Source organism: Esox lucius, chromosome 1 (genome assembly GCF_011004845.1).
Source record: "Esox lucius isolate fEsoLuc1 chromosome 1, fEsoLuc1.pri, whole genome shotgun sequence".
In the NCBI taxonomy this organism is placed as follows: Eukaryota; Metazoa; Chordata; class Actinopteri; order Esociformes; family Esocidae; genus Esox; species Esox lucius.
In genome coordinates this window covers 25,458,028-25,484,830 of record NC_047569.1, presented here as the reverse complement: position 1 = coordinate 25,484,830, position 26,803 = coordinate 25,458,028, and the positions used below count along the sequence as shown (strand labels likewise).

Genomic DNA, 26,803 nt, shown 5'->3' with positions numbered 1-26,803 from the left:
AGCCCTATTGAAGTCGCCAACAACAATAAAAGCTTCTTATAGGTCCTCTAGTGCGCCTTTGATCCGCATGCGGGGGTATGTAGACTGCTGTGATAATAGCAGAGCTATATTCCCACGGAAGGTAAATGGGCCTTACCGTTACAGTTATGAGCTCTAGGTCTGATGAGCAGTGTGTGGCAAGTACTGCAACATCCGAACCCCAGCGAGAGTTAACCATAATGTAGACCCCTCCGCCTCCACGTTTACCTAATTCCAAAGTTATGTCCTGCCGGAAAATGGAAAAACCAGCTGGGCTAATGGCCGAGTCAGGCACCGTACGGTTTAACTATGTCTCAGAAAATGCCAAAACGTAACAGTTCTCAATGTCCCGCTGGAAATTAATCCAGGCGTGTAGTTTGTCCATTTTATTGTCCAGTGATTGAACATTGCAAGTAAAATAATCAATAACAGCGGATTGCAGTATCTCATCTGAGATCTACATATGATACCGGAACGTTAGTATACAAATCAGCAGCAGGACAAAGGAGTCGCCGCAACTACTCCGGTAAATTGAGAACAATCCGTTTCCAGTAATGAACGAAATTCCATAAGTGCTGCTCATCATAGTTCATGTACAAAAATAAAGTATACGCAAACAGTAGTAAACAAATAACTTTGTAGTGAATGCAAAGCCATTGTAAGTGAAACCTTCCTCTACGACCCCTTGCTGGAACTAAATATGATCCAGCAAGGCAACTAAGACCTAATCAACATCCAGAAAGAAACAGATTATTGGTTGACTGTGACCACAATCAACATTCTTTGAACTGACTTGATGGTATACATTACCAGTACTTCCTTAAGAAATCTATATTTTGGACTTTAAATGTGGTCAAAAGTACTGTAGTACCACTGCCAATGTTGAAATGTTGCCCTTAAATTAAATGAATTGAATGGGTCTACATTTAAAACAATTACAAAGCAATAACTGACAGTTTTGATTGAAAGGAAGGATTTGGATAAATGTAACTACTAGTATTGACGCAAAGACTGACCATCCATTCTTTTAAAATCACATTTAAAATCAGGGATTGTTTAAAATATTTTTTTGAGAATCCAGTTACACAAACAGCACACCAACATATCTTTAATCTCAAATTCAGTGAGCAAAATACATTCTTAATTAATACCAGTGGGATTTAAGAAATCACGTTCATTTGGAACACCCATGTTAGTTATGGTATTGTGGAAGGTATTAAAAGCGATGAAACACCTCATGCCACCCATTTCACTTGAAAGACTGTTTATTTTAATATGATCTGAAATATATCCTGTCAGTGACTTATCCGTTCAAGGGTACTATTCTAATGGTAAAAAATAACAAATGTTTTACTTTATTTATGTGTAAAATGTTTAACTGCTGATTATAGTTAACATAAATTCTATTTTACTCCTAGAAAATATGAACCACACTGTCTTTAATACCATGTTTTTCACTGCATATGGACCTCCAGGAACACTCAACTATGGACTTTTTTTCTTAACATTTTTTCTTTTTTTCATTACAATAATTGCCAACCTCACCCTCATGCTTATCATCTGCTTAGAGTCAAGCTTACATAAACCCATGTACATATTTCTGTTCAACTTGGCAGTGAATGGACTGGTTGGGTGTTTTTCTGTCTGTCCGATGATAATGGACTATCTTCTTAAAGATATTAAGGACATCTCTCATGAAGGTTGTATTTTGCAAGTGTTTTTCAGCAGTTTGTATGGAGCGTGTGCTTACTTTATTCTAGCAGTGATGGCCTATGACCGGTATGTCTCCATTTGTAAGCCACTGCAATATCATAGCATTATGACCCCATCTAAAGTGAAGATGTTGTTAGCCTTGATATATTTTATTCCTATAACCAGTCTCTCTTTTCAAATGTGTATCACTGCAAGGCTTCCTGTGTGCAGGTACAACATCAATAAGCTTTTCTGTGATAACTTAGCAATTGTTAAACTCTCCTGTGTTGAAAGTCCTCTGAGCAACCTGTATGGTATATGTCTCATAGCAAGCCAAGTAGTTTTACCTTTTGTGTTAGTTGTGCTGTCGTATGTAAAAATATTACTAGTTTGCTTGAGAGCCTCAAAGGAGTCACGAAAGAAGGCTTTAAACACATGTACTCCCCACTTGATCACTTTCATCAATTTCTCTGCCGCCATCCTTTTTTCTGTTGTTTACAACAGGTACAGCACAGTTACCAGAGGGGTTAATGTATTCATTTCAGTACAGTTTATTATGTTTCCACCGCTGTTACATCCTATTATATATGGTATTAGGACCAAGGAGATCAGGACATGTATTTCAAAAATGATAAGAACACACATTAATCCACACTATACTGATTTCCCTCATCTAAAATCTGAACCAAAGATAATTTCTTTAGATAGAACAGCAGCAGGGCACTGGATTCAAGTTTGAATCCCAGGGTTTACAGGATAATCTGCCAGCATGTGAATTGCCAGATCTGAATGCATTTGTTTCTATCTTCAACCAAATCTATTGTTAAAATACAGCTCCGGAAAAAATTAAGAGACCACTGCACCTTTTTCTTTCCTTTCCAGAAAAGTGGTCTCTTATTGTTTTCCATAGCTGTAGTTGTTTTGATTGTTTTTTATTTATTTAACTGTCTTATTACTTCATATAAATACTACAATAAATGTATTGTTTTTATAAAACAGTAATTTCTTGGTTTCCTGTCTAAGGTATAACAGCACAAAAAAAATAATAAATGGAACTATGTTGGATAAATTGGATTTACTGTATATCTTAAGGAATACATTTGTCACATTTAAGCATTTTTAATAAACCTTATGTTTAGTCAATAGGAAATGTATTTATGCTTCAAGTAAGGTTTGAGGACTTCAGAGAATAGGCACAATTTTTTGAATGGTTGATGACTGAGATCAACGCCCAACAATTTATACTGTGGGCCTAATTTCAGGTTTACATAAATGTTTTGGATAAATTACATAATGTCAGTGAATGCCACTGAATCCTCATCAAGGGCAGGGTTTACAGCTTGTTTTAACATGTGGTTGTCATCATAAAATGATTTGATCTCATTGAGATTTATAGCATCATGGCCCACTTATTGTCGGGGTCTCTCTCTATATGCATGTTATTCCAACATGCCTTGTGCCTCTTTTTATGAAACAAGCTGAATTAAAATAGTTAGACTCTCATTATTAATGCTTCTGTTATCCAATGATTTTAAGACTAGGTGGCATAATCTCCAAACATAATAATCCCAACCTATTATAATACTACTGTTAAGCTACTATTGTGATGAACAATCCGTATTTATTACATAGAAAAAGGAGTTTGGTAAGTCGTTGCCCATCGGTCTCATGTCAATCAAACACATGCCCTTTGTTCTATCACATGTCCTGGGCTTGACACAAGGGACATGTTGTCTTCCCCCATCTGGTTAACTTTCTCAACCCTTGAGGGAAACTTAAAGCATCTAGACAACCTACAGGTCGGCAGATGATTAACCCTACAACCTACTGTGACCAATCAAGAATGAAACCAATAAATCTGGAAATCATGTTGACATTCTTTTAATGGCAAATTCTTTGTGGTGCACTTTAAAATCAAGCTCATATTGTTTTGTGCACTAATGATCAGATTTTATGAAGTTTGACAATATCATGCCAGTCAATATAACTGTCACAACTATTTTTTCAGACAGGAAATATTTCAGAAAGAAAATCTCACATATTTGTTTAACCATTTATTAGAGAAACAGTGCACAATGCACATACGAAGTCTTGGTGATATCTCTGTTCCTTTGGGGTAACTCACTGTCATTGCATGATCGTGCATACAATAATACTACCAACAACATTTAATACAGTAATATTATTACAGCAATACCTATGGCAATGAGCAAGGTATGCAATACCAATCCCCCGCAGAAGGAAACACAGAACCAAACAGATGGATGCTGGGGTGGTGTGTGGGTTTAGCAACCGGATGCTAAGATGACCAGCAGAGCAACAAATTGAGTGAGTACTCTGATCGAGTTAAATAAACAGGACAGTCCAGGTTAAGTGATTATAGGATGTTGGCCGATGGTAGCTAGTAGATCGGAAAGGCCGAAAACCGAAGGGGCAGGGGCACCTGAGCAGACTTGACAGGGCATTAAAAGGCATGGCTGTATTCATCCTCATCCACGGTTGTGTGAGTGTGTGTTTCCTTTCGTGTTGCACTGTAATGAGTGACCAGAGGGTACAAATGTTTCTCCAAAATTATACTTTTTATCAGCTGTGCAGAGCAGTAGTAGACACAGAGGTCTATGGGCAATGCAGCAACAACAGCAATAACAATATGTTAGTAGTTCCTAACTTAGCAACGGTAGTTAGCTAATTTGGTGGAACATATTTAACTTTGTGTGCACTGGTTAGCAGCATACCTTTGATTAGGTGCAGCTGGCTCCGCCAGGGAAACCCAAGTGGACAATGGCTTAACGAATCATCAACTGATGTTGGGATCGCCACTACCATAGCCTCAGGATTTCCTTATCTAATATGGGGGTCTACTCCCCCTGGTTTCCCCAGTTCAGTGTGTGTTATTGTCTCTTTGTATATGTTTTTGTGTACGTGCCTGCTCTCTAAGGTGACGACTGTGCCCTCTGCTGCCTCTACTCCCCCTGCAGCGGGCAGGCTCCAGCAGTCGGCGTCACCGGCTTTCTGACACCACCGCCCATCTCATCAGTTCATCTCACCTGTTGTCTTGTTTAGCACACACCTGGTCCTCATTTACAATGATTCTCCCCACAGGCAGGTGGCACCCATTGTGTCACTTGTGGTGCCCTTGCCCCAGCATTCCCTCGTCTCTGAGAATGCTTTGCTCCTGCCACTCCCCCTCAGTATTAGCCTGGCAGCTTTTACCAACCAATGGCAAACATGGACCCTGTGAGACACCAGTTCAGACTTTTGTCTTTGGATCACTCCCTTGGACCACTCCATGCTTGTTGCAGCATCCTTTCCAAGTATTGAGGGCTTAAATTGCTTCACCACTGCAGAAGCAGGTTGTGTTGGTTGTTGCAACGTCCCCAGTGCTTTCTTTTGCTCTGTGTTCGTATGTGGTTTTGTCCCTTGGTGTTCTATGTGGTGGTTGCAGGCTAATTGGCTTCCTGATCGCCGGTTGCAGCTGATTGGTCAGTTTTGGGCTGATTGGAGAGCCCCTACGCCAGCTCGTCAGTGGTTACAGCTGGTTTAGCCTGCATATAAGCCACAGTAGGCAGGCGTGCGTACATATGGCTGCCTCGGCCATCTCTAGCTTCTGTGAAGTGCCTTCTGTTGGCCAACTGGTAGGGCTGCGGAAAGCGGATCTCTTCGCTATAGCTGACCGTTACCATATTTCAGTGCCGAAACAGGCGCTAAAGGCTGAGCTTTTGGTACTAGTTAGAGAGGGTTTAGTGGAAAAAGGCATGCTGACCTTAAAGGACGAGGAAAGTGAGGGCTTGGACTCCGGAGAGGAGGCTGGTGAGAAGGGAGCTGCTGTTTCTGTCTCCCCTGCACGGTCGGAGGACGGTGCACAGGAGGGAGTTGTTGGCGCCTCCCTGACACTGCCTAAGTTTGACCCGTTGTCTCCTCAGTCGAGTGGTTCCGGATCTGATTCAGCAACCGCCAGGCTCAAGGTGAGGGTAGCCCAGTTGGAAAGGGCGCGAAAGACAGGGAACAGGCCAGAAGGATGGAGTTCGAATTAGAGGTACGAAAGAAGGAGAGGCTGAAGCTGACAAAGAGGTGAGAATAAGAATTCGACAGCTGGAGTTAGAGGCAGGCTTCAGTATGTCACCTTCCCGTCAGCAGGCCCAGTTTGAGGTCAGCAAGAATATTGCTTTGGTGCCACCCTTTCGGGAGGCCGAAGTGGACAGCTACTTCTCTGCATTTGAGCGCGTGGCCGCTGCGCTACATTGGCCACAGGATGTTTGGCCTCTCCTCCTCTAATGTAAATTGTCTGGGAAAGCCCAGGAAGTGGTAGCCACACTCTCCCTGGAAGACAGTTTTCAGTATGATTTAGTAAAGGCAACAGTACTGAGGGCGTATGAATTGGTTCCAGAAGCCTATAGGCAGCGATTTAGAAAAAAAACAAAAAACTCTAATCGCACCTTTGTAGAATTTGCTAGAGACAAATAATCTATTTGATCGCTGGTGTGCAGCCAGCAAAGCTACAACTGTCACAGAAATTAGGGAATTAATCCTGCTGGAGGAATTTAAAAACCACCTTCCTGACCGCATTGTTGTTCATTTAAATGAACAGAAAGTGGCGACATTGTCCCAGGCAGCCGTATTGGCAGATGAGAACTGTAAAGCCAGTAATAACGCTAGCATCTCTTGTTCAATGGTAGAGTACTTTGACTGACACGCGTTGAACTTTCTTGAGAAGAAGCTGACTGGCCTATCAATTCCCTCCTCATCTTCCTGCAGGAGGACTGCACCCGCCCCTGTCATGCTAGCATCCACCTCCAACTTAAAAGGTTTGTCGAATTTAGGGGCAGCTAGCACTGGGGCACTACAAAGCAGCGCTTTAGCTGACTCGAAGGCCGAGTCACATTCTGCAGACCATTTATACGGCACTTTGGGACTAAGCAAGGACGTCAGGGGAACAACTACCGCTGAGAAGTTCTTGCAGTAGTACCCCCCCATTCCTAGGAACTGACGCAACTGAGGGTGAGTTGTAGGAGCAGGAAAAGTAGCTATCGCTTCCACCTTGCAAGCAATGGGGCGCACCTGACCACCTCCCACCTGCTTCCCCAAATAGGTTACAGTAGCCTTGCCGAACTCACATTTGGCCAAATTAAGGGTTAGCGAGGCCTTCTCCAAGCGCTGAAGCACCATCTTCAACGTAGAGAGATGGTCAGACCAAGTAGGCGAATGGACTACCACATCATCTAGGTAAGCAGTACAATTTGGTACATCAGCAAACACAATGTTAACCAACCGCTGAAATGTTGTCGGAGCGTTGGACATACCAAAAGGCATTACAGTGTACTGCACGAAGTTGTCAGGTGTCACGAAGGCTGAAATATCTGAAGCACGAGGGGTCAGAGGCACTTGCCAGTAACCTTTCAGCAAGTTCAACTTACTCACGTATTTAGCGGAGCCTATCCTGTCGATACAGTCCTCCATCCAAGGCAGTGGGAATGAATCCGGTACCGTGACAGAATTCACACGACGATAGTCCATGCATAAGCGGGACGTACCATCTGGCTTAGGAACAAGAATACATGGAGAACTCCAGGAGCTGTTACTGGGCTTAGCCATGTCATTCTTTAACAAGTACTCAACCTCACCTTCCATTATTTCTCTTTTTCAAGCGTTTACTCGATAAGGATGTTCCACAAATGTGGTTGCTGACATGTTATCGCATACTCACTATGTGTAGGAATTGTGCATGTTTGCTATAGTTGCAAACTGAGGGTTTGCATCTTTTGGGGTGGGCGTGTTAAGTCCCCAGTGCTTTCTTTTGCTTTGTGTTCGTATGTGTTTTTGTCCCTTGGTGTTCTATGTGGTGGTTGCAGGCTAATTGGCTTCCTGATCGCCGGTTGCAGCTGATTGGTCGGTTTTGGGCTGATTGGAGAGCCCCTACGCCAGCTCGTCAGTGGTTATAGCTGGTTTAGCCTGCATATAAGCCACAGTTCTGGTATCTCACGGGAGAGTCACACCTGCTGTTGCTTTCGGTCTGTGAGGTAGAAAGACCGTTTGTGATTAATGATTAAGTACATTGTGTGTTGTGGCAATTGTTTGTGTTAAAATCTTTTTCATTTGTTTCCAGGGGGAAGGGGAAAGCCATTGTGCTTTAGGCAAGAGGCCCTGGGGCATACACCTCCCGTAGCTTTACTCTCTCTAAAACCACTAGGTAAGACCTGGGCGGCCAACCCCCTGTAGTTTGATTAGAGCACCAGCGCAAGAGGTGCTAGTTAAGTTAGATCTCAGTTTGGCAGGTAAGGTAGGGTTAGAGGGTTTGGGTTTACTTTTATGTTCTTTGCTTTGGTTCCGTCCAGCCCCTTTTTCCTGAATTACCGTTGTGTTAATTAAATAGTACTGTGAACGGTAGTCCTGCCTCTGTCGTCCATACTCGCACCCACGACCCCATTCTCATTCTGTCAAGTCCTAGGGTGCTTTACGTGTAGCGGGGTGTTGCGCTCTCTCCTCCGGGAGGCGTGCGTAACAGTTGTGCTCCGTTTGGAAGATTTATGCAATTGATACAGCCACTTCTTAATGCTCAGCAGGGGCAGGATCTTATACAGTGGGGAGAACAAGTATAGTGGGCAGAAAAAGTATTTGATACACTGCTGATTTTGCAGGATTTCCCACTTACAAAGCATGTAGATGTCTAATTATTATCATAGGTACTCTTCAACTGTGAGTGACGGAATCTAAAACAAAAATCCAGAAAATCACATTATGATTTTTAAGTAATTCATTTGCATTTTATTGCATGACATACGTATTTGATACATCAGAAAATCAGAATTTAATATTTGGTACAGAAACTTTTGTTTGCAATTGCAGAGATCATACGTTTTCTGTAGTTCTTGACCAGGTTTGCACACACTGCAGCAGGGATTTTGGCCCACTCCTCCATACAGACCTTCTCCAGATCCTTCAGGTTTCGGGGCTGTCGCTGGGCAATATGGACTTTCAGCTCCCTCCAAAGATTTTCTATTGGGTTCAGGTCTGGAGACTGGCTAGGCCACTCCAGGACCTTGAGATGCTTCTTACAGAGCCACTCCTTAGTTGCCCTGGCTGTGTGTTTCGGGTCGTTGTCATGCTGGAAGACCCGGCCACGACCCATCTTCAATGCTCTTACTGAGGGAAGGAGGTTGTTGGCCAAGATCTCGCGATACATGGCCCCATCCATCCTCCCCTCAATACGGTGCAGTCGGTCCTGTCCCCTTTGCAGAAAAGCATCCCCAAAGAATGATGTTTCCACCTCCATGCTTCATGGTTGGGATGGTGTTCTTGGGATGGTACTCATCCTTCTTCTTCCAAACACGGCGAGTGGAGTTTACACCAAAAAGCTCTATTTTTGTCTCATCAGACCACATGACCTTCTCCCATTCCGGAATTCTTACTGGTTGGTAGGTGATCAAATACTTATGTCATGCAATAAAATGCAAATTAATTATTTAAAAATCATACAATGTGATTTTCTGGATTTTTGTTTTAGATTCCGTCTCTCACAGTTTAAGAGTACCTATGATAAAAATTACAGACCTCTACATGCTTTGTAAGTAGGAAAACCTGCATATTTGGCAGTGTATCAAATACTTGTTCTCCCCACTGTATCTTATGCTGGACATAGCCTACATATTCTGAACCAAGATCTGCATACATTAATGTTCAGAATGCTCACAGTGTGTTTACTACTACAGATGATTCCGTCCCAATTGTTTACCTCAACCGATTTGAAAGACCCTTATCACTGTGCCCCAATCTACCCCCCACACAGGTTTTATTTAGAGGTAGGAGGCTACGAATTGCTGGTTCTTCCCTTAGGCTTCTCTGTTTTGTCAAATATTTATTGACATATTTGCATGATTGACAGTAGTGGAGTCATGCCAGCTGGTGGCATTGCACTAGAGCGGATGTTCTAAACTGGTTTTGCTTCTGACTCCAATTTGACTATGATTATTTAGTTAAACAGGCCATGGTGAAATAAATAAAAAGGCCATGGTTGTATATTTTTAGATATTAGAAACGTTGTATATTTTCACCATTAGAAACTTTAGTATTAAAGTATTAATCATCCATTTTAAATTATGCATTTTAAGAGGGAATGTAATAAAACCCTGTTTCCCAAAAAGTTGTGATGCTGTGTTAAATGCAAAGTTTTTACTTGCATTTGTGGATGTGGCGATGTACTGTATTCACAGGGGATGGTTTTCAGAAGTGTTCCTGAGCCCATGCAGTGATTTCCACTACCAAATATAGGGTTTAAATGATTTTCACATGATTGCATTTTACACAGTGTCCCAACTGTTTTGGAAACAGGGTTGTAATAGGCTTGGCTACATATGGGTTATTCAATATCAGTGAACATATTTTGGGTGTATATTAACAGTATTTTAATGCAAATATTCTTAAAGATGTATTAAACCATGTATTAAAATGTGAACAACATGAAAACACAGAACCTTGTTTTTTTTAACCACACGTGTCAATAAAAAAACAGAAATTAACCTAATTTATTGTCAGACTACTACAGTTAGTGCACAGAAACAGGTTACAATCAGTGGGAATTTATTTTGTCTATGGGGCTCCACTTTGGTTTCTTAAATATGGCAAGATTCCACTGCTCTAGATAAACATAGAAGAAATATTGACATAATTGTTACACTTGATTGTGAACCATCATTGCTCCTAACAAGCTTTTCACACTTCTCAAATCAATAAATAATCCTTAGCTAGTTAGCAACTGAGCTAGAATATAGTTAAACCTATGTTGTCTTTCATGAACAACTTGCTTAACTAGTCTTAGTAGTATACCATTAATGTACTTTTTTTTTTGATATTCTGCTCCTAAGCTTGGAATGACTCTTCTCTAGTAAACAATGTGTGTCTGAGGGCTTTCACCAGACACTCCCTACATCTCACATGACACTTTAGTGGTTCAGAATCTCAGATACCACCTTATAAAAGAGAGATAGAAGTAATGTCATACCCAGGTAAGATCTGGACTGCTCAGAAATAAGTGACTGACTGACAGAGACTATCAACAAAAGAACTAATTCATTCCTCAAAAGCAAATAATTATCAAACATTGTCTTTAAATGGACCTTACGTACATTACTTCAAATGTACTTTTTGTTTTAATTAATCATCTAATTTAATTCACTATTTTCTTCTCACTAATTTTGAGTTCAGTGATTTTTGATAATTGTTTTTAATGAAAGTGATGTACTGTATGTAAAAATGATTGACAGCCAGAATTATTGTTGTACTGTGGGTGGGTGCTGAAGTTGGTTGGTTCTGGGTTTTCCTGAAATCCAAATAATAGTTAATATCTGAATACCAATGACACGGTTTGAAGAAGTGTTATTTTGTGATACAGTCTAGCTGGCAGCGATTGTTCTGTAAATTACAGCTGTGCAGGTTGGTAATGAAGTTTAACTCCTCTCAGGAGATAGTGTTTGTGCTGCATGGACTGAACATGACACAGAAAAACAAATACATCTACTTTTCATTTACTTTCATTCTATACCTCTTCACCATTTTTGTGAATCTGACTCTGATCTTTACCATTTCTCTGGAGAAAATGTTGCATGACCCCATGTATTTATTCATCTGTAATCTGTGTATTAATGGTATCTATGGTGCCTCAACGTTCTACCCAAGGTTACTTTATGACCTTTTATTTGACTCTCATGTGATAACATATATTGGGTGTATGACACAGGTATTTGGCATCTACTCCTATGCTTTCTGTGAATTCACCAACTTGACCGTGATGGCATATGACAGATATGTTGCCATCTGTAAGCCTTTACTCTACCACACTATCATGACTATTCAAAAAGTGAAGACACTGATTTTTCTAACATGGCTTTTAACATGGCTAGAGAGTGGTGTTGGAGTGGCACTAACAGCTATGTTACCACTCTGTGGCACTGACATTGATAAACTCTACTGCTCAAACTGGGCAGTTGTTAAGCTCTCATGCATAGACACTACTCTGATTAATTCATATGGCTTTATTCTGACATTTTCTCATGTTTCTCAAATAATACTAATCTTGTTTTCCTACGTGAATATTGTCAAAGCATCATTGCGTTCTCGGGTGGAAAGAAGGAAGTTCTTGCAGACATGTCTGCCTCATTTAATCACCATGACTAACTTCACCATATCCATCGTATTTGATGTGATGTACGCTCGCTATGGCAGCAACACCAGCCTGCTGGCCCTGAGGAATATAATGTCTGTGGAGTTCCTAGTGGTGCCTCCTCTGTTGAACCCCATCATATATGGGATGACACTCACTCAGATTCGGAAAAGAGTTAAACAGATGTTCAACTGTAAAGTTGTGGCCTTAAGTTAAGCAGTTTGTGTTGATGCATGTGTATATCAACATGAATCTTTTTGTTGAACCTCAAGTAGAAAAACGGACCAATTTGTTGTTCTTGGTTAAGATTCAGCCTTTTGCCTAAACATTTCCTTGTTATATTAGACTATTGTTCTATTGTATATATAATGTACAGTATCCAGCAGCATTTAAACCAAACAAAAATATGAATGCAATGTTTTCTTGACATCCCACGCCTGTCAGGTGAATAGATTATCTTGGAGAAGAACAATTTTAATTAACAGGGATGTAAGCATTTTATGTGTACTGTATGTGCAATTTCTGGGGTCTTTTAATTCAGCTAATGAAACATTGGACCAACGTTAAATGGTGCATTCATATTTTTGATCAGTGTATAATCATAATACATTTTCACTTGTGTTAAACTTTATATATGTTATACTTATTCAAGTTTATTTCCCTACACTGTCTAGCTCTCAAAGTGATAAGCTGGCATGTTTTACTCTGTGGACCTTTATCCTAGCAATCAAGCATATAGAAAAGCAGTCCCTACCATTCTCTTATTTCTAATAAGCTAAACTCATAACTATAGATATACAACATTGTTATTGACTGAACTACATGATTTCAAATCTATTCCTCATTTTTAACATCCATATTCTCTGGATAAAATAAAAACTGACCATTTACAATACTAAGCAATTAAGTAAGGCTCAATCAGTCTAATCACATTGAAGACTTGAATATTCCTAAAACGGGGGAACAAGCTGTGTTTTTTCCTGTCAGTGTTTTCTCTAATAACAGGTACTACCTTATATCTGTATCACTATACAATATCCCATGTCAGGATGTCAGGTAGGAACTCTATTTCATTACATTTGTTTGTCAATATCCAGAATTCATAGCAAAGTCCAGATCTACATGTGACAAGGAATCATTAATCCAATTTATTTCAGTCAATCAAATGTATTTATGAAGCCCTTTTTGCATCAGCAGTTGTCACAAAGTGCTTATTCAAAACACCCAGCCTGAAACCCCAAGGAGCAATACCCCAAGGACTATACTGCAATGTCTTGGTCAATAGGACCATTGTTGAGACAAGTCCAATGGCTCAATTAAAAACAAGAACAACCACATCTACCCACCCCTAATGTGATCAGGCAATTGGTTAAACAAAAGGGCCACAATAATTGTTACAAAACATGACATTTACGCTGTTGTTTGATTGTGCTATTGGATTTTATGGTTATTTACATATGCAGTATCTCACAAAAGTGAGTAAACCCCTCACATTTGATAATATCCTTTCATGTGACAACACTGAAGGAATGACACATAGCTACAATGTAAAGCAGTGAGTGTACTGCTCTGTTTGAGGATGCCCCACAGATGCTCAATAGGGCTTAGGTCTGGAGACATGTTTGGCCAGTCCATCACCTTTACCCTTAGCTTCTTTAGCAAGGCAGTGGTCTTGGAGGTGTGTTTGGGGTCGTTATCATGTTGGAATACTGCCCTGGGGCCCAGTCTCCAAAGGGACAGGATCATGCTCTGCTTCAGTACAGTGGGGAGAACAAGTATTTGATACACTGCCGATTTTCCTACTTACGAAGCATGTAGAAGTCTGTAATTTACTATTATAGGTACTCTTCAACTGTGAGTGACGGAATCTTAAAAAAAAATTCAGAAAATCACATTGTATGATTTTTAAGTAATTAATTTGCATTGTATTGCATGACAGAAGTATTTGATACATCAGAAACCTGAAGGATCTGGAGAAGGTCTGTATGGAGGAGTGGGCCAAAATCCCTGCTGCAGTGTGTGCTAACCTGGTCAAGAACTACAGGAAACATATGATCTCTGTAATTGCAAACAAAGGTTTCTGTCCCACATATTAAGTTCTGTTTTTCTGATTTATCAAATACTTTTGTCATGCAATAAAATGCAAATTAATTACTAAAAAATCATACAGTGTGATTTTCTGGATTTTTGTTTTAGATTCCGTCACTCACAGTTGAAGTGTACCTATGATAAAAATGACAGACTTCTAAATGCTTTGTAAGGGGGATAATCTGCAAAATGGGCAGTTTTTTAAATACTTGTTCTCTTCACTGTAACTATGGCTTCCATAAACTGTGCATTGGTACTCTCATTAATGTACCTTTTCTTAACAGAGTTAAGAAACAGTTTACTGGAACATTTGGGGTGATAAATGATTAAAAAAAGACACAGAAATGATCAGACAGGGCCAAGTCTTTAACCATGATAGAGGAAATATCTAGATAACCAGATCTAGAATGTGGCCTTGAGTGTGTGTACGCCTTTTCACATGTTGAGTGAGAGAAAAGTGTCAATTAGTGCAAAAATGTATTTAGCGTTATTATCAGTACTATTATCTATGTGGAAGTTAAAATCCCCTGTAATAATGAACAAGTAATAATCAACTGTATAATCAACAGAGAGTAGTTCAGTAAAATCCTCAATAAAATTTGCAGAATATCGTGGAGGTGTGTAAATGGTTAAAAACTAAATTTTGGGGGTACCCTTCAATGTAAAACCGATGTATTCAAAAGAAATAAAATTACCAAGTGTTTTTTCTTTGCACTGGAACGTATCTTTGAATAGGGCAACCACTCCTCCTCCTTTCCAGCCATTTCAACACGTATTCATATAGCCAAATTTTCCAGTGCTGTCTCATTAAGAAAATTTGGTCTACAATCTTCTGCAACATTTCATTGAGAAACATAAAATCTAGGATATAGGATATTATAATGTCATTTACCAAGAATGATTTGTTGGTGAGAGATCTGATATTAAGTAAAGCCAGCTTAATAGATATAATAGGGGTTCCTGGACTAGTAGGTTGACGTGTTACAGTTAACAGATTAGACAGGTTTACTTTATAAGTTGCATGCACACTATTCCTTTTATTTCTAATCAACACTGGAATAGAGATACTGGGTCCTAGCTTGTACTCAAAACAGTTGGCATTGCTATTTTCACAATAGCCGGGACCCGAAGCACATCTCCAAGTATATTCTGTGTTCTGTGGATATAAAAGACAAGGTTGTTGACGATGTGGCAGTTGTCTAAGCAATCATTTTAATTGTGGGGGAGGAGTGGGACACAGGGAAAGATGAGCTCTGCTCTCTTTGGTTAGAACTAGCTCCCTGATTGGTGAGTGTGAGTGAGTGTGGTGGAGGGGGGGGAGGGGGAGTGTGGTAGAAGTGGAGAGGGTGGGTTTGATGGAGGTGGAGAGGGTGAGTGTGTTGGAGGGGCGGATGGGAGTTGTTGTGCCCGCGTTTGGGACAAGGACAACTTCTGGAAGTGTTGGGTGATTTTAGTTAGAGGGTCAGGAGAGGGGGGGTGGATACTCTGCCTATGAGTACTTTCCTTCATGCTTATCTTGTTTGGATATGGCATTCCCTAAAGTGTGACGTATGTTGGCACCAAGCAGCCGGCATCCCATGATGTTTGGATGAACTTCATCAGGTCGAAAGCGGTCTTTATAGTTCCAAAAAATATTGAAATTGTCAATAAACCCAATCCCGTGTTTGAGGCGTGCCGATGTCAGCCACGTATTCAGCCCAAGGACTCTAAAATTGCTCTGATCTGTTCACCAGTTTAGACTGCGTTCTGTCAACTATAGGGACATCTTTTGAGCTCCCTAGCCTTAGGTTAGCCTGTTATGCTATGTTAGCATTTGTTGATTCATCTACGGGACAGGACCCACAGTCCTGTGGTACAACCAACTATAAATGTATCTTGGTCCCTTAGTGGGTTAGTACTATTCCTAACAAAAACTACATCATGAAGAACAAAGCAAATCCAGATTTTTTTTTTTATGCAAAAGGCCCAATAAGGCGTAGGATATAAGTACAGTAAAGACCATTATTCAGAAAAGTAGAGAATATGACACAACTGGGAATCAGGCTGTCCTCAAAAATGGAGTATCCAGATGAGGAGGGTACAAGTCAGGGAGGCCATCGAGATGCCTATGGCAGCTCTAAAGGATTTACAGTTTTCCACAGCTGAGCTGGGAGACACTGCATACGGAACAGAAAACAGAGAGTTCATTGAAGAAAACCTGAGTCAGAGCACACAAGACTTCAGACTGGGGTTAAGATTTATCTTCCTGCATGAAAACCACCCAAAGCACATTACCAAGACAATGCTGGAGTGGCTTCTGGACAAACCTGTGAATGTCCATGACCTGGCCTGTCAATCTTGGAATTGCTTTTCACAAAAGGTCCCCATCCAACTTGGTGCTTTTTCTAAGAAGAATGGGCAATGTTTGTGTCAAGATGTGCAAAGCTGGTAGAGACTTATTCAAATAGACTCAAAACTGTAACTGCAACTGTAGTGGAGCAGAATACATTTGAGGTCTATTGTATTTCCTTGTGACAGTTTTGGTGAAACCCTAATGTATCTTCTTATAAACGGGCTGCGAGCTACCAGTAGCTCATGATCAACCTGTTGAGACCCCTTGGCTTAGGTTGTTACGAGTGAACTGAGTATATGTTGTTATTTTTCATTGCCAGGACATATTGATGTTTTGGATGATATATGCTTCAAGTTTCAAGGTTTATTTGTCGATTGCACCAAACAACACAGCATCATCCTGCACAGTGAAATCCTTGTGACTTGGCACCCGACAACAACATAGTGAGAGTTAAGAAGGAAAATATAATTGCAAAAAAAATGAAGCAATAGTATACATAACCAGGCAGGTGATGGTGCTGTCTGCAGACTATACTACCCTCTGGAGCGACTTGTGGTCGGAAGCTGCCGTACCAGGCAGTAATGCAGCCTAATGGTGCACGTGTAGAACTTGTTGAGACTTTACTGACATGCCAAATTTATTGAGCCTCCTCAGGAAATATAGTCGTTTTTGGCCAGTTTATACTGCCGAGTTTGCTTGTCTGGACTAAGTGAGGTCATCTTTGATGTATACACAGAGAAACTTGAATTGATTTTGAAGACTCTCTGCATTTCAGCTCCATCGATGTGTATGGAGCTGAAATGGAGAGAGCCCCCTCTGCTGCTTCCTGAATGCCATGATGAACTCCTTAGTCTTGCAGATGCAGTAGAAGTCAACACATCTCCTCACCTATTCAAAATGTATAAATGTCTTTAAAAGTGCTGCTAGTTTACATTATGTATATTTTTACTTAATATATTTCTTAATTCTTACTGCGCAGATGCCGTGTGCCATGTCACAAGAGTTTTATTGTTTAGAATGACTGTTAATGGCCTGCCATCCAACTGTCACAGAAGAGATGCAAGCATCAAGATAGCATATCCAGGATCTGTGGTGTAGTTTCTAATTGTTATTATTTTACATACAAAAGAAATTATGCCAAGTTATATGTATTGAAACATGACTTAATAAACAACCTTTCTACAAGGCAAAGGCATTTTTTTAATTTTATTTGACAGAAAATATTATATTGTGTATTTTACAACAAACATTTAAAAAGAATCAGCTAGATAGTTCACTGCTGGAAGAATACATTGTCTATTGGTGAAAAGAGAAGTTATTGTATACTTAATACCTTTTGCTCTTTCCCTAACTGCACTGAAATACATGTTCCTCTTGACAGGTTAAAAAGGGTTTGTGAAACAGCAGCATCTTGACGACTTCACTGGGGTTCTTTACAGAAATATAATAATAATTATTATATCACTGTAATAAAATAAATGTACCAGAAATACATAGGATTTCCCATAGATGCAATGCAATACAAAGTAGAAAGACATTCTGAGTTTGATAAATAATGTAAGCATGCACCTCCGGCAGCTCACATTCAGGCAGATATTCCTGTCATCCTGGCCCTGCTGCTGGACCCTCTAAAGTAATAATTGGTGAAATTTGAGGTTTATGCAGCTCTGGAAAAAAAATCCTCATCTAAAATACACCTCCGGAAAAAATTAAGAGACCACAGCAAATTTTTCTTACCTTTCCAAAAAACTTGAGAAGGAAAGTTTTGAGTGTGGAACAGAAGCGTTCAATTTGCAGTGGTCTCTTAATTTTAACCCATCTGTTCCTCATTCAAAATCTTCCTTTTCTAATTTTTTTGGAAAGGAAAGAAAATGGTGCAGTGGTTTTTTCTTAATTTTTTCTGCAGGTGTATTTTAGATGAGAAAAATTGGAGGTTTTGGGAAAATGTGTGTTCTTATCATTTTTGAAATACATGTCCTGATCTCCTTGGTCCTAATACCATATATAATAGGATGTAACAGTGGTGGGAACAGAATGAACTGTACTGAAATTAATACATTAACCTCTCTGGTAACTGTGCTGTACCTGTTGTAAACAACAGAAAAAAGGATGGCGGCAGAGAAATTGATGAACGTGATCAAGTGGGGAGTACATGTGTTTAAAGCCTTCTTTCGTGACTCTTTTGAGGTTCTCAAGCAAACTAGTAATATTTTGACATACGACAGCACAACTAACACAAATGGCAAAACCACTTGGCTAACTATGATAAATATACCATACACGTTGCTCAAAACACTTTCAACACAGGAGAGTTTAACAACTGCTAAGTTATCACAGAAAAGCTTATTGATATTGTACCTGCACACAGGAAGCCTTGCAGTGATATACATTTGAAAAGAGAGACTGGTTATAGGAATAAAATATACCAAGGCTAACAAAACCTTCACTTTAGATGGGGTCATAATGCTATGATATTGCAATGCCTTACAAATGGAAACGTACCTGTCAAAAGCCATCACTGCTAGATTAATGTAAGAACATGTTGCGTATACACTAGAGAAAAACACTTGCAATATACAACCTTCATGAGAGATGTCTTTAATGTCTTTAAGAAGATTGTCCATTATCATAGGACAGACAGATAAACACCCAACTAGTCCATACACCGCCAAGTTGAACAGAAATATGTACATGGGTCTGTGTAAGCTTGACTCAAAGTAGATGATAAGCATGAGGGTGAGGTTGGCAAAAATTGTAATTACAAAAAGCAAAAATGTTAAGAAAAAAACTCCATAGTTGAGCGCACCTGGAGGTCCATATGCAGTAAAAAATATAGTGATGTTTAATACAGTTTGGTTCATTTTTCCTATGAGTAAATAGGTGTGCTCTAAAATCAGCAGTTATTGTACTTCATTTTAATATGAAGTATGATGATTTATATCAAACAATAATTAATCTAGAACAAAACATTTGCAAACCTCGGGTCTTCACTGAATTAATTCAAAAAACATTCTAGAATGAACAGTCTTCCAAGTAGCATGTTGGCTGACACAATGTATCAGCCCCTTTTTATACCTTCCATCCAGCCATAACTCACACAATTCTTTCCTGCCAAATGAATGCAATGTCTTAGGTTGATGTCATCCAATGGTGTTAAAGAAGTATATATTTTAATTGACTTAATTGGAGATCAACGTTTTAGTATTGACGTTGTTTGATTCATTGTTTAATTTATTTGGTTCACTTAAAATATTTTTTAACTTAACAATATAAAGAGTAATTGAGTGAAAAATATGTGCATCATTTCAATTGTGTAATATGTGTAAATCAGTTTTTATCATGTACTCACTGCACACATCCCATTATATGCTCATCACCCACTGTATATAATTGAATGTAAACGTGGTGTTGATTTTGTGTGTTCTGTCAATATATTTTGTCTAGCACTAGCAGTAACATTACACAAACTACCATTTGAAGAACAGTACTGACCAAATGACTTGGTCATTTGAAATATGAACCAAAGCCATTCAAATAGTAAGTGCTTATTTATAAATATTCACTATCGATGTAGACACGTTTTTGGAAAAGTTGTAGAACATGCCCATTTTTTATTGAAATATATGCAGTTGAAGTTCATTGAATAACCTGAAGTGGTACAAAGGTAAGCAGTAAACTGCCAGAGGTTAACAAAAGTTTGTTACCAAAAAATTATTAACATTTTAAAGTTATTAAAAGAAAAAATTCAGGAAACACTTAATGGCAAATCAACATACTGATGTTCTGCAGTAGTGGAAGGAAATGAAACCTTGAAAGTCAATGTTAACAATTCCTACAGGTGTCCTAACTTTTGTTGATTACTTACAAACCCTCTGTATAACAGCAGTGTTTGAACAGATTGTGTTACTACACCCATCTAATCATTATTTGGACAGTATTGTACTGCATGAAGTGGTATACTGTTATCATAACAGTGAGAAAAGGGCAATTAACCAATAAAGACTGACAGGCCATTATAACCTTTAAAGTGTAGGTCTTTCCTTTAGAGAAATTACAGTGCTATGCTAAGTAACATGATTGCTTCTGTAACTATAAAACTGCTTTTAAAATGAGCCACGGTGCGGTACCAGGGACTAATGAGAATGGAATGCTTTTATATCACACATTTTAATGGCAGTTTTAAACCCTTAGATGTAAATCTGGGCTTGTGTGAATTTACTACTAAAATACTTTTGTAATCAACTTTTGAAATAGGATAATTTGTTTTTCATTATAAGTAAGCCTAAAACATCTGGTTTGGGCAGGACCCCAATTATAGATTTGGAACCCCAAGCTGCATTGGTTAGATCAAGTAGATAAGTACAAACCCGATTCCAAAAAAGTTGGGACACTGTACAAATTGTGAGTAAAAAAGGAATGGAATAATTTACAAATCTCATAAACTTAAATTTAATTCAAAATAGAATATAGATAACATATTGAATGTTGAAAGTGAGACATTTTGTAATGTCATGCCAAATATTGGCTCATTTTGGATTTCATGAGAGCTACACATTCCAAAAAAGTTGGGACAGGTAGCAATAAGAGGCCGGAAAAGTTAAATGTACAGATAAGGAAAAGCTGGAGGACCAATTTGCATCTTATTATGTCAATTGGCAACATGATTGGGTATAAAAAGAACCTCTCAGAGTGGCAGTGTCTCTCAGAAGTCAAAATGGGCAGAGGATCACCAATTCCCCCAATGCTGCAGTGAAAAATAGTGGAGCAATATCAGAAAGGAGTTTCTCAGAAAAATTGCAAAGAGTTTGAAGTTTTCATCATCTACAGTGCATAATATGATCCAAAGATTCAGAGAATCTGGAACAATCTCTGTGCGTAAGGTTCAAGGCCAGAAAACCATACTGGATTCCCGTGATTTTCGGGCCCTCAGACGGCACTGCATCACATACAGGAATGATACTGTAATGGAAATCACAACATGGGCTCAGGAATACTTCCAGAAAACATTGTCGGTGAACACAACCCACCGTGCCATTCGCCGTTGCCGGCTAAAACTCTATAGGTCAAAAAAGAAGCCGAATCTAAACAGGATGCAGAAGCGCAGGCATTTTCTCTGGACTATGGCAAAGTGGAAAAGTGTTCTGTGGTCAGACGAATCAAAATTTGAAGTTCCTTTTGGAAAACTGGGACGCCATGTCATCCGGACTAAAGAGGACAAGGACAACCCAAGTTGTTATCAGCGCTCAGTTCAGAAGCCTGCATCTCTGATGGTATGGGGTTGCATGAGTGCGAGTGGCATGGGCAGCCTACACATCTGGAAAGGCACCATCAATGCTGACAGTTATATCCAAGTTCTAGAACAACATATGCTCCCATCCAGATGTCGTCTCTTTCAGGGAAGACTTTGCATTTTCCAACATGACAATGCCAGACCACATACTGCATCAATTACAATGTCATGGCTGCATAGAAGAAGGATCCAGGGTACTGAAATGGCCAGCCTGCAGTCCAGATCTTTCACCCATAGAAAACATTTGGCGCATCATAAAGAGGAAGGTGCGACAAAGAAGTCCTAAGACAATTGAACAACTAGAAGCCTGTATTAGACAAGAATGGGACAATATTCATATTTAAAAACTTGAGCAACTTGTCTCCTCAGTCCCCAGACGTTTGCAGTCTGTTATGAAAAGAAGAGGGGATGCCACACAGTGGTAAACATGGCCTTGTCTCAAAGGGAAAAAAGTTTGAGATGTGTTGATGCCATGAAATTTTAAATCAACATATTTTTCCCTTTAAGTGGTACATTTGTTCAGTTTGAACATTTGATGTCATCTATGTTGTATTCTGAATAAAATATTGAAATTTGAAACTTCCACATCATTGCATTCTGTTTTTATTCACAATTTTACAGTGTCCCAACTTTTTTGGAATCGGGTTTGTAGAATCAGGTGGGTAAAAATCAGGTGACCAATCAAAGGAGATCTTTAGGAAATGATTTGGGCAGTAAACCTGGTCAGTTTGGGGTAGCCTACACAAGTGAATGCAAAAAAAAACATGCCTAATGGAAAGCTATCTTAAAGGATGTAAGGAAGAGGGTAGTGAGAGCATTCTGGGGAAGGCCATACACAGGGATTTGAGCTCCATCCATTTGAGCACTGTGAGGCAAACAATTTACAAATGGATAGCATTTAACACGACAGCAACTTGGCCTCGAAAAAAGATGTATTTCAAAATATTCCAAGAAGCCACAAATAAATAATAAATCAGACAAATGCCAACCCAAGCATAACATCTGGATATTTGCAGACCTCCCTTGTTGCATGCATCTCATATTACTGTGCATGCTTCAACAATAAGAAGAACAAATAATTGGCATGATAGGGTTGCAAGGAAGAAGCCACTGCTGTCAAAAACATTATGGTAACACTTTCCAATAAGGATACATGAACTACCATTAACAAATGCAGTAGTTAACATGAACGAACATACAAGAGCCGGCCAAGAAGAACAAATGTCTCTTACTGAGTGAGTGAGTGACTGACTGCTTCTTGTTAAATAACGTAGTGGTTAGAGAAGCGGACTTGTGAACTATAGGTCCCGAGTACGTGTCTCCTCGCAGGCGAAGTGAAGTACGCATTATGAATTATTCCGTATAGACGAAAACTTTGCTGGCTAAAACCTTTCATATCTACATTATAATAAGCCTAAAATAATACAGTTTGCGGTTATATTACGACTGTTTCTGGTGGATTTCCGAAGTATGCATCCATGCATGCGTTTTGGGTCAGGATAGACAAACATATTTGCTGGCTTAACATACAGTAGTTACGTTATAGTAAGCCTTAACTGAAACTGAATACGGTTATATTGCGACAGTCTCTGGCATGGAAACGTTCATCTTCAGTCTCGCTAGCAATTGCTCAATTCTTATGACTATTCCTAAGAAGTTAGTAGATACTAGAAAACCTATTACTGGCTAATAAGCTGTTAAAAAGGCCAGTGGCAAAAGTAATACAGTTCATAAACGCTATGGTGGAGGTAAACGTAATAAGAAACGTTACTCACAATCCTCAATGGAGTCTAACGACTGCTGAAACTTGTAATGCCGTGGCGCAGTGGTTAAAGACAGTGCCTCTCATGTGGAAGACCTAAGTTTGGATCTATTGAGAGCAACAACATTATTAATTATTTCTGGTAGATTCCACGATTCTCTCGTCTTTTCACTTGATGAAAAAGTTAGTTATCGTCGCCTTTATTGATAGTTATTGTATAAATGTCACTCACGAATGAAAGAAAAAAGTATATGTTCTTATGTCATGAGATGAAATAGCTTTGTCAGACTCGCTAGCAATTGCTAAATTCTTATGACTATTCCAGTAAGTTATTAGATACCGTTAAAGCTTATTACTGGCTAATACGCTGTTAAAACGGCCAGTGGCAAACGCCATACATAGATGCTATTTGTGGTGGAGGTAAACTTAGTAAGAAATGTTAGTCAGTTTAAATGTATCAATGTCATTCACGAATGGCCAATCAACTATTAAAATGGCCAGTGTCAAAAGAGGATTTGCACAGGATAGAGACAGGAGGCTATACTGACACCCAGAAATTGTACAGCTCTGTGGTGTTGTGGTTAATGACACAGCATTTCAGGTGGGCGACCCGGGTTCAAGAGGGTGAAGGCAGTGCTGGAAACACAAAATATTGACACTTTGGGCCCAATTTGGATATTTTCACTTAGGGGTGTACTCACTTTTGTTGCCAGCAAAGTGTAATTTATATTGTAGCAAAGTGTCATTTGTTCAGTGTTGTCACATGAACAGATATAATCAAATATTTACAAAAATGTGCGGGGTGTACTCACTTTTGTGAGATACTGTATGTAATGTATTCCCGTTTCAAACAATACATAACCCTAAATATGACCATACGTGTTATGCATTTGTAAATCATTAATCATTTGTGTTATCATTATGTCATTGTTCATCAATCGTTAATGTTAACTACTTTATTCGTTAATGGTAGTTCATTTACCCTTATCTGAAAGTGTTACCAAAATAACTAAACTCCCAGTCCTATCTTTGCCAGATACCACCTGGACAAAACTGAAGGAAAGAGGAGCCCAAAAGTGACCTATTTGGTCACAATCGAAACCTTGATGTTTGGCAGAAACGCAACACTGCTTAACACCAAAATAACCTTATCTCATGGTGGGAATGTCAAGTTCTGGGGTTGTTTTTCCTCTTCTGGACCTGGGCACATCATTACAAGAACCATGAATACTGAGGTATAAAAAAGATAGACAGGCCATCTGTCAAGGAGTTAAAACTGGGCCTATAATCGGTCTTCCAACCAAACAACCGAGAGAATGGCTCAGGAGAAAGAAGATAATTTTTTTGGATAGGTCTTGTCATTACCTTAATCCAATCAAGATGCTATGGACAGGACATGAAGCTGGCTCTACATGCCAGATTACTCTAAAACCTTACTTATTTGGCTGATCTCTGTTAGAAGTAAAAAATTCCCCAATAATTCCCCAAAAATATGTCAGATATGTTTATTACCTTGTATCACTACAAAAGGAGGTGCTAAAAGCTATTGAATGAAGGGGTTCACGTGTTTTTGCACATATGAAATATGAGTCTTTATTAAAGAAACCACTTTTGTTAAATAAACAAGGAAAATATATCTTGTTTTTCTTTGTGTTCTTTATTTGGAATGTCTTTATTACAAATTGAGGTTAAGATAGGGATAAAAGTTTATTTAAAAATATTAAAAATAATGACCATCCCACTAGGGTTCACAAAATTACAAGTCACACTGTAGTAGTTCAATATTACAATAAGAGTCATCAAAATGAAAGACAAAACATAAAAAAAGATCCAACATAAAAAATGTAAGGTAGTGATTCCAACCATACCTCTCAGGATTTATGTTTGTACTTTTTTAAGTTGACCTCAGTGTAAACCTGTTAATTTAGTTTAGTCTGTATTTTATCAGTTGACCATGAAAATCAATCAATTTGATTCAACCTGTATTTTTAAAATGTATTAGAGTTGATTCGGTAATGTCATTGATTCCAATTTGAATTCAGCTGAGCAGCAGTTGTAATATTATATTATATCAACCAGAACATGCATTCAGAATGATTACAGCACTAAAGTGTTTGCTGAACAAGACTAGGTAAAATATACGACATGTTGGAACTTGAAAAAGCATCTCAGTAATGGGTGCAATAAATCAAACTGCTTACATATTGGATAGGGTTACGTAATTAAAGACTATTAATTACTGTTTAAAATAAAAAAAGTAATTATTATGTGCATGGAAAACTGAAGATATTAAAACAAACTTCTTGCAACAGTGAATTCTGGGAAATGTTGACTAAGTTGCAAATCTCTTTAGACTTAAATTTTAAAACTGCATTGGAATGAAATATATAGGGTTACACTCTACAGGCCTTTATCAAAATAGAAAAATCTGGTTGTACAACTAAACTAATAATATTAAACAGAATAGAATTCAACTTAATGCTTTGGATGAACAACAGCTTGTCATTCTTTTTTCAGTGCAGATCATGATTTAGTTTATACGCTAAGTACCTTTTTACAAGCCTGTCTGATTTTAACCATCCTTAAACCATACATAACAGGATTGAGAAGTGGTGGACATATTAGAAAATAAACTGTTAAAATAGTGTGAAGTATAGGTGGAAGGTCTGCATTATTAAATCTGCTTTGTAGAATCACAAATATGCAACCAAAGGCAAAGTTCAACAAAGATGCTATGTGTGGTATACACGTGTTAAATGCTTTCTGTTTTGTTTCTTCAGGAGACTTTAAACATATTTGTATAATTCTTACGTATGAGTATATGGTAGGAAATATAGTACAAGATAAAAAAAGCATAGTGACAACAAGACCCCACATGTTAATCAGTGTAGTATTTGAACAGGCAAGCCTGACTACTGAGTAATTATCACAGTACACTCTGTCTATTATATTTCCACAAAATTGTAGTTGCAAACTCTGGGACATAACAGTGGCATGGCTCATAAAAGAAAGCAACCAGGGAAGCAGAATTAATACACAGATCTTTTGGGGTGTCATAATATTGTTATAATGTAAAGGATAGCAAATACATAAGTACCTGTCATAGGACATAACTGCTAAATTAATGAATTCCGTTAGACCATACGTATACAAAACAAAAATCTGAAGAAAACAGTAAAAGAGGGAAATATAATTTGTGTCAGAGAGCAGGTAAAACATGAGAGCAGGAAATAAACCAGTGCTGCCATACAACTCATTAACAAACAGAGAACATAGAAACAGATACATGGGTTCATGAAGGCGTCTTTCAATGCAGATAACTCCAATAAGCAGAGCATTGGCAACAATGATTAGAGAATATAATACAGTTACTACAGCAAAGTAGAAACTCTTCAATTGTGCGCTATCACCATATGCAGCAAGCCTAAAGACCTTGAAATGAGTAGTGTTCTCCATGGCCCTTAGAAT

At 38.8% G+C, this 26,803-nt stretch overlaps 4 protein-coding genes across 4 annotated transcripts; 2 read left to right on the top strand and 2 right to left on the bottom strand.

The window, feature by feature from the left end:
- The first annotated feature begins 1,441 nt into the window (after positions 1–1,441).
- LOC105010925 (olfactory receptor 52E4-like) lies at positions 1,442–2,449 on the top strand. The gene has a single exon (XM_010870615.2). It carries the CDS (start codon positions 1,442–1,444, stop codon positions 2,447–2,449), a length of 1,008 nt encoding a protein of 335 aa, XP_010868917.2.
- An 8,829-nt stretch (positions 2,450–11,278) lies between these two features.
- LOC105010936 (olfactory receptor 8I2-like) lies at positions 11,279–16,570 on the top strand. Its single transcript, XM_020045598.3, has 2 exons — positions 11,279–12,037; positions 16,523–16,570. Exons 1-2 carry the CDS (start codon positions 11,300–11,302, stop codon positions 16,568–16,570), a joined length of 786 nt encoding a protein of 261 aa, XP_019901157.3. The 5' UTR covers positions 11,279–11,299.
- A 1,626-nt stretch (positions 16,571–18,196) lies between these two features.
- LOC105010945 (olfactory receptor 52E4-like) lies at positions 18,197–19,144 on the bottom strand. The gene has a single exon (XM_020045606.2). The coding sequence runs from the start codon at positions 19,142–19,144 to the stop codon at positions 18,197–18,199; it is 948 nt and encodes a 315-aa protein (XP_019901165.2).
- Positions 19,145–25,870: 6,726 nt separating this feature from the next.
- On the bottom strand, positions 25,871–26,791 carry LOC105010951 (olfactory receptor 11A1-like). The gene has a single exon (XM_010870651.1). It carries the CDS (start codon positions 26,789–26,791, stop codon positions 25,871–25,873), a length of 921 nt encoding a protein of 306 aa, XP_010868953.1.
- Positions 26,792–26,803: the final 12 nt, after the last annotated feature.

Excerpts from the sequence above, each read along its gene's own strand:
- LOC105010925 (XM_010870615.2), top strand. The coding sequence starts at position 1,442 with ATGAACCACACTGTCTTTAATACCATGTTTTTCACTGCATATGGACCT.
- LOC105010936 (XM_020045598.3), top strand. The coding sequence starts at position 11,300 with ATGTTGCATGACCCCATGTATTTATTCATCTGTAATCTGTGTATTAAT. Across the intron at positions 12,038-16,522 it reads TCACTCAGATTCGGAAAAGA|CTCATGATCAACCTGTTGAG; the intron begins GTTAAACAGATG and ends AGCTACCAGTAG.
- LOC105010945 (XM_020045606.2), bottom strand. The coding sequence starts at position 19,144 with ATGAACCAAACTGTATTAAACATCACTATATTTTTTACTGCATATGGA.
- LOC105010951 (XM_010870651.1), bottom strand. The coding sequence starts at position 26,791 with ATGGAGAACACTACTCATTTCAAGGTCTTTAGGCTTGCTGCATATGGT.